The 8,466-nt window shown below is 43.3% G+C and overlaps 1 protein-coding gene across 1 annotated transcript; it reads right to left on the bottom strand.

The window, feature by feature from the left end:
• Positions 1-621: 621 nt before the first annotated feature.
• On the bottom strand, positions 622-1,443 carry LOC135618337 (protein GOS9-like). The gene is made up of 3 exons (XM_065119219.1): positions 1,389-1,443; positions 1,107-1,295; positions 622-1,026 (listed from the first exon to the last, which is right to left on the bottom strand). The coding sequence occupies exons 1-3, from the start codon at positions 1,389-1,391 to the stop codon at positions 790-792; spliced, it is 429 nt and encodes a 142-aa protein (XP_064975291.1). The 5' UTR covers positions 1,392-1,443; the 3' UTR covers positions 622-789.
• Between the last annotated feature and the right edge of the window lie 7,023 nt (positions 1,444-8,466).

The raw sequence follows: 8,466 nt of genomic DNA on the forward strand, positions 1-8,466 counted from the left end.
GATTCTATTTATGTTTTACAATTTTTAAACATAAGAAATTAAATAGTTGCAATCATATATCTATTAAATATAGGATATTGCATCAATGCTAAAGACTCTTCATAATATATATATTTTTTTTTGGAAATCTAGTTTAGTAAGAGAATGTTGAATTATTAAATTAAACATTACGATTAGATAGGAGATAATTTAAAAGTTTTTGCTAAGATAAAAAAATCTTATTTTAATTGAAGTCAATGTTAATATTGAGTTCAAACTTTATGAATATATGACATTGAAAAGAAGAAGGGAGGTGAGATGAATAAAGGCTGAGAGATTTCGGAGTATCAAAGATTTTAAATGTTTGATAAAATTTTTGGTTTTAAGTGTCTCTTTTATATATATTTTTAATCATTCTTATCTACGATTTAGTGATGTCTATCATCTTTGTGAGATAATTTAGTAGAAGCGTGAGAGGCATTGGGGAAATCAAATTTGTCAAAGGACGACAACCATGCAAACAATTGCACATGATCGATCCTTCATTTACTTTGGCCGGGAGGATTTTTGATGGGAATTAACTATCATAAGAGAACACATGAAATGGAAAGCTAATATAAGCATATGATCAGTCGAAACGTATCAAACTGCATCTTTATTTGTTTTATTCATGATCACAGCCACCCTAACGACGACGACGACGGTAACAATTCACGACGTCCAAGTAGCTAACAGCAAGCCTCGATCATTTATTGAAGCACCCCAACGTAGATTAGCTGCAGCAGCAGCAGCAGCAGCACTCGAGGAGGTCTAGTTAGGTGCGAGGTAAACTCCTATGGCATCAATCATGGTGCCCGCACGTCCAAAGAAGCCAATGATCTTACCCGAGGCTACAGGAACGGAGAAAGGCTTTCCGCCACTGGTGCCGAAAGGTCCATAGCTTTTTTTGTTGGTCCTCAGCGTCAGGTTCCTCACCAGAGTGATTCTCCCCAGCGTATCCACAGACCCCTCGACGCCCACAAGATACTCGTCCTCTTGCAGAGGAATCTGAACAACGAGACTTTCTGTCATCGAGGTACAACCAATCGATGGTGTTAATTAGGAGGAAGATGACGAGGAGGACGAACCTCGTAGAGTGTGCCCCCGGAGCCACCGAAGTGCTTGGTCTCGGTCAGGCCATAACGGGTGAAGGTGATCACGATGGCGTCGATGTTGTCTCCGGCGCGAATCTTGATGTTGGTGATGCGGTAGGCAGCCCCCATGTCCCATGCAGACCCTCCGTTGCCACCCCACGCCCCCACCTTGATCTCTCCCGCCTGCACGCATGCACGACACCATCACGTTATATGCCATGCATCGAAACCTTACGACACAACTTGCAAAGCAGGAAATGGATAAAGAGAAAGAACCATTTGCAGATATGGATGTGTGTGTGCACAAGAAGAAGAGGAAGAAGATGATGCACGCCCTTCCTCTGGGAAGGGGATGGGGGGTATTTATAGCTACTTCTTCACCTATGCCCCCGGGAGGTACGTGCCCATTAAGTCTTGCATGGGTGGGCCCATAACCATGTTCCTCAAATAAAACGTTAAACATGTACATACGTAAACGTGAAACTCGTGGTCGTGATATATACGTACTTCGGGTTATGGATATAGGTGGAAGTCAGAAGAAGAAGAAGAAGAAGATGATGATGATGATGATGAAGGATATTTATGGCTCAGAAAACATGTTCCCACACTTAATCAAAGATAAATCCATTAAACATTGACTTGATGGGATTCCGCATGTAAGATTGTTAGTGTAAGTAAAAAATAAATCCATTAAATATTGACTTGATGGGATTCTGCATGTGAGGTTGTTAATATATACAGATGCTCAGCTTTGGTCAGCTTAAGGAAAATATTTACAATGTACGGGGCACATCATTGATATTTATTAATTTGCTGGAATGAAAGGTTTTGCCTTGATGAACCTCCTTATTTAACAGGGCACATCAATGCTGTATTCATACTGGCTTTTGCAAATTAATTGCTGAAATGTATATCAAGTTATATGCATTTCTAGACTTACCAGAAGGCAATTCCTGTGTCATTGAGATGTTTCTGATTGCACCATCAATTACATTAAAAGCTACACATAATTAGATCACTTAAAAAGATATAGAGATGATGTCTCCACTGTTACATGCTCACTATCAGATGATTCTTGTCCTGAGTGTTTTATTTGTCTGTCTGTCTATTTGTCAAGATCAAGCAATGACCAAAGAGTGAATAGCTAAACTCAGCGTATAATGATCAAGCACTGATAACATATATCAAGGATTCTTCACCAACAGCTAAACTCAAACGGTCATCTTAAATGGATGTATAGGTTTTCAGCTCAGGATATCCAGCTTGAGCTCAATCACCATCAAACTTTACGAGTCCAAGATGCTGAAATCACTGTTGCCAAAACAGTCTTAGCCCAGCCTGCTGTTGGTGTGTAATTAAAATTCTGAAAGTCTGAACCAGGAAAGCTGATCATATCAACTAAATTCTGAATGGCCACACCCACATACAGGCATATGGCAATACAATCATCACACAATTCTTCCAAGCAACAAAGGTTCAGCTTCTTATATGTGTTTCTCTCATGTGGATGTGTCGAGCATATGTAATCCAATGTATTGTATCATGGAAAATGGCTTGCATGCAACACTTGTACTGCATCAAGAAAGATATTCATGTATCAGCTGCTGGTAAAAGGCTTGCCTGGCAACGACTCTCCACTGGAAAATGAATTTTCATGTGACTGTCAGAGGGTGGTTTTTTACTTTTTGACGCATTTCATCTATTGCATACACTGCTGCGTATGCCAGTGGCCAGGGCATTACCATACAAATATAGAACCATTATTGACTCGTATGCCATATATGTAGAGCCCTTGAAGACTTTTTATCTCATGCATCCTCTTGCTCCTCATGGGAAGCTGGAGATCAGCCACCATTTTTACTAGCAGTAAAAGAAACATGCAGCCACCAGCAAAGAGAAATGTATAGAAGAAAACTACAGAATGAGAGAGAATGGTTGGAGATGATGCTGCTATTACTTGGTGGCCAGGGCTAAGGACCTGTCACTGTTTCCTGGAGATGTTGCTTTTCCACAAGCTGGGATATATAAGATGCCAATCCCATCTCATCCCATCACATCTAGCCAGCCCATAAGGAGCCCCAGCAACCCCTTCCTTTGTTTGGGGAATTGGGAGCATCTCTTTTTTTTTTTTTTCCCCTCGTCTTTCACTTCCACCTAAATGTCTGATTGAGGGCAGCTCCGGTGGCCACCGCTTGCAGTGCATTTTGAAGCAGTATTGCACAAAACAGTGACTGCATCCAAAATCATTCAATCCACCCATCTTTCCATTTTGAAGGAAAGATTCAAAGCAGGAAACAAGAACAGGCGGGGTTTGCAGTACATGTTCTTGGACCTGCGAAAGGCACACAGCCATGCACAAACATAACCCATGAACAATGTCTGAATCCCAAATAATTCAATCCAGTGCAAGCCAATCCATCCACCTCCCCATCCCCAGCTGCAACGCAAGTGATGGTGGAATCAAATCAACGCAAGAACACAACAAGGAGAAGATGACATGCATCGACTTGAATACCCACCCTCCGACCGGTTCCGACGGTCCATGCGTGTGGTCCGAAGACTTCCCAGTTCGTAGGTTCCCTGTCGGCTCCCCACCCTCGCCTGCCTCGCACGTGACCGATGGAATCTATCTCCCCTCACCGCCCCTACCGTCACCTCGCATCTTTAGTCACCGACCTGTGGTTATCACTCTTCTGGATTAAGCTACATGCTTAAAGTAAATAAACGAGACGGTGAGTGGAACCTTTGACGGCAACTACAAGGGAGGGAGAAGGCTTGAAGAAAGCCCCAGGCAAGCTGAAGAAGACACCACCCTGCCCTCTCATCTCTTCTTGCTTCTCTCTTTCATGTATATATAACCTAAAAGAGGAGCAGCGAGGGTGTCTAGAAAGGAAGGGTGGGTTTGGGAGATGCAGCAGCACCTCATGCAGATACAGCAGCCCATGATGGCAGCCTATGCTTCCCCAAATCAAGTCACCACTGATATCATTCAGCAGGTGCGCCGTTGATCCCCTCTTCCTCAACCGAGTTTTCCTTTTCTCTCACTCCTTCAGTTTCTCTGCCCCGGTTCTGTGATACAGTGGTTGTTGATCTTGTTCTTGTTGCTTATGGTTAATGTGAGCTTTTGTCACAGTTAATATTGGTGAATGTTCTTTTCTTTCTGGTGGTGCATTTGGTACAGGCCGCTGGTTTTGTTTCTTTGAGCTTAGGGTTCCTCGACGGTTTAGGAAAATGGGTATCTAGTCTTATTGGTTGCTTGGTTGGGCTCTTGCATTGTGATGCTCTTTAAAGAGTGTTTCTTCTTTAACCTGCATGCGTTAATGTTTCACTGAGAAAATGGTATGTGGTAGTCTCGGATGCTTGATCAAGAATGTCTGTTTCGGTGCATCTTTGATGGAGTTCTTGGTGTTTTGAGAACTTCTTGTGGTGAACTTATCTCTTCCTCTGCCCGATGGTTTTCTCTTCTTCTTTGTTGCTCGGCTAAGCATTCTTGTTCTGATGCATCTCAATCTTGAAGCTATTTCTAGGTTAGTAACTGGTGTTCTAATGATCTTTCGGCAGAGGAGTTTCTTCTATTTCCTGTTCAGGCTTCTTGGCATAGAGTTTGGATGGGTTGCTTGTGCTTTTCGGGTGACTTCTATGTAGGGTCCGTTGATGATTCGTTGGTTGGTAGATTTTGTTGGTGAACTGATGCGCCATGGTTGATGAGTTAGCACGGCCTGGTCCACGGGTCGATGTCGGGAGTCTTCGATCGACTGAGCTAGTCGCCAAGGTCGGTCAAGCCCTCGGAATCGGGGGGTCATCGTTAGGGTGTTGATCAGTGTTTCTCGATCCAGATGCCAGTCGGTGGCTCGCCGTCGGGACGCTGGTCGATGACTCAAGGTCGAAATGCTCGTGGCTCGGGGTGGCTGCTTTCCTGCAAGGATGGTCTTTGTCGGGTGATTACTGACTATGGCCCCTCCGACAAGCATATCAGTAGTGGGTTGAGTTGTTTTGTGCCTTCCCCTGGGCCGGATGCTGGTAAGGGGCTTTTATACTACTGTACGAGGGTCGGTCGTGTGCGTATTTGGCGTGGCGACCGATCCTCGAGGGGTGAGATGGTACCTTCATGCGGCTGCCATCTCGAGATGTGCGGAGCGATGCCATGCGACGCCATCCTGAGCTTTTTGGGATGGGACGTACCGAGCAACGCCTTGGTACGGATTCTAGCTCAGCGCATGGGGGTGTTCCTTTTGTGGACTTAGCTGTTTCATGGCATGGCATTGATCATGACGTGGCTTGGCGAGTCGCTGGTCAATGGACCGATCTGGAGCGACTCGAAAAAAAACTGGTGAGTCGCAAGTCGGGGACCGATCTGGAGCGACTCGGAAAAAACTGGCAAGTCGTAAGTCGGGGACCGATTTGGAACGACTCAGGAAAAGACTAGCTAGTCGCAAGTCGGGGACCGATCTGGAGCGACCTGGATAAAAACTGGGCCTGTGGGTTGAGGGACTGTACTTGGGCTTAGGTAGGACTATCGAGTCGCAAGTCAAGGACTCATCTGGAGCGACTTGGATAAAGACTAGGCCTGTGGGTCGAGGGACTATACTCGGGCTTAGGCAAGACTGATGAGTCATAAGTCGGGGATTGATCTGGAGTGACTTGGATAAAGACTGGGCCTTTGGGCCGAGGGACTATACTCGGGCTCAGGCTGGACTGACGAGTCGTAAGTCGGGGATCGATCTGGAGTGACTTGGGAAAAGACTGACGAGCGTCGTTGGGCGACACGCTAGGGGTTTGCCCAAGTGCCATCGCGCCATGTGGTGTGTTTGGTGAAGCGGTGCAGGGCCTGGCGGGAAACTTCTTGCTACGGATGGCTTCTGGTAGGAAATTTTTGGTGATGGGGCACCTTCGGCGGGAGCTCCGAGGCCGGTGAATATGGAGAATCCGAGGAGTTATGATGGGTTTTTGAATGCTGCAACCATCTCTCTCCTCGAGAAGCCCAATCGTCGCCTCACGGTGGGTTAGCCTACTCCTTATAAGCTTTTTCTAGAACAGTTGCCATTACTTTGCTTAGTCCTTCGTCCTACACCCCGGCTCCTTCCTTCCAAACTTGAGGTCGGGATGTCTCCGCCTTCCTCTTCATCTTCTTCTTCTTCTTCGTCTTCTTCTTCTGGGGGCCCGTGGGCTGAGGTGGTCAGTCTGTCCTCAGGTGGCATGCCTTCGGAGGTTACTGGAAGCACTGCTGTGCTTGAAACCCTCAAGTTGTGGCATGATGTAGACTCGGTGATGACCGAGGAACATTTGAGGGTACTTCGGGATCGCTATCGCAACTCTTTCTATATCTTTCTATGCATAATGTATTAACATAAGATAAAATATATCTGAAACATCTGACATATCCAAAAATATCCCCTTTATGCTCAATGTGTACTCTTAGGATTAAAAAAATATTCGAAAGACTTGATGCACCCTGAGGCATCCCTTCTACACATTTTGCATTCACCTAAGGCAGAGTAAGAAATTAACAAAAGAATAACTTTCTTTTTAATTTTTAATTTATTTTGTTTATATTCTTTTTATTATTTTTTTATTTCTCCTTACAACACACCAATAACAACCCTCCTTATTCTTTTATTTTTTTTAATTTTTTTACTTATTTTCTCAACACCAATTGGCTTTCCCCGTACATTAGGTTGCATATCCTCTTTGTTGAATATTAGATTTTGATGATAAAATCAATTGATAGTGTTTATCTGATTTATGTTTTGAGTGACGCAGGAAGCTTCAATCAGGGAAAGACAATTGAGTAGGAAGAATCATGTTGAGCCGAAGTGGAATATGTCAGAAGATTGGACGTCAAGTTAGAGGATTAGTCAACAAGTCAACAGAAGACTTTGGGCAGAGAATTTGGGTATCAGGCCAAGAAAAGTAGAAATTACGCCAAAAAATCGGAGTTACGAAGGTCAACTAGTCGATTGGGCAATAGGTCACAAGAGAGGACGATGCACCAAAGAATCATACGAAGCATCAAACCAATGACATGATCGGACAATATTTGATGAGCTTTGTAATAATTGTCTATATCGAAGTAGGTTTTAGGTCTAATTGAGTCGGTATTGGGGTGAAATAATGTCAACTCAATTAGGGGCCAATTGGGCCTAAATTGGGAGTGATTTGGGCTCATTGGGAGGCTCATTCAATGACCCAAATATTGGACTAGGCAGTGGCATCGCCAGAATTAGCGGTCGAATCGCTTATGAGTTGGAAAGCTCGAAAAACTCGATCTCCGAGGCTATCAGGCGGTGATACCACCCAGTGACATTATGTCAGGTGATGGTACAGCCCAGTGTCAGGCTGTAGGTGGTGGTACCGCCCGTACCCTAAAATCTTGGAGATTTAAATTTTGGGCTCCAAATTTGAATTCATTTGGGGCCTATAAATACCCCACTCTTTTTTGCTTAGTAAAACAAGAATTAGGTAGAAAGGGGGAAATAATCCTTAATGAAAAAGAGTTAAAAAAGCTTGAAAAGTATTGAGTGTTCCCCTCCACCTCTTAGAGTTTAGAATTTATTCGAAGAGAGGTGTGAAACTTGTAAAGGTTATCTCCTAAGCCTGTTAAAAAGAGAATAGAGTTATAAAGAGATAGTTGGTCTTTGCCTATTGAAGGAAGACCGATAGTGGTTGCCAGTGGCCTCGACGAAGGAGGAATCGGGAGTAGATGTAGGTCATGATGACCGAACCACTATAAAATCTGGTTTGCATTTATTTTGAGCAAATTACTTTCATAACAAACTTCCTCCTTACTTTGCTTTCAAAGCTAAGCATTTCCAAAACAACTCTAATCGAAATGAAAGATTTTCGAAATCGATAATTTTACCGCTGCACTAATTAACCCCGTCCTAGTGTCGACTTGTTCTTAACACTTAGTATCAGAGCCTCGTTATTTCTCATTTTGTTTAACACCTAAGAGAAATAGCTTTTTCTAACTTTCAAGAGAGATTTTCTCTTATTTGTCCTCCCATGTTCAATGGGATGGACTACACATATCGAAAAACTCGAATGAGAGTTTTTTTACTTTCGTTGAATCTCAATTTATAGAATATAGTTGAATTTGGTTTTCAAATGTCTTCTCTTCAAATGAACCATTGGAATAATTTGGAGAAGAAGACATTTTCTCTAAATGCAAAGGCTATGAATGTCCTGTTTTGCGCCTTAGACAAAAATAAATTTAATCAGGTTTCTACTTACGAAACGACTTTCGATATTTGGTACACCCTTGAAATCACACACAGAGGCATAAATAGAGTAAAAGAGTTTAGAATAAATCTTTTGATGCATGATTTTGAGTTATTTCGAATAGAACCAAGTGAGA

This window comes from Musa acuminata, chromosome BXJ2-8 (genome assembly GCF_036884655.1).
Source record: "Musa acuminata AAA Group cultivar baxijiao chromosome BXJ2-8, Cavendish_Baxijiao_AAA, whole genome shotgun sequence".
NCBI lineage: Eukaryota > Viridiplantae > Streptophyta > Magnoliopsida > Zingiberales > Musaceae > Musa > Musa acuminata.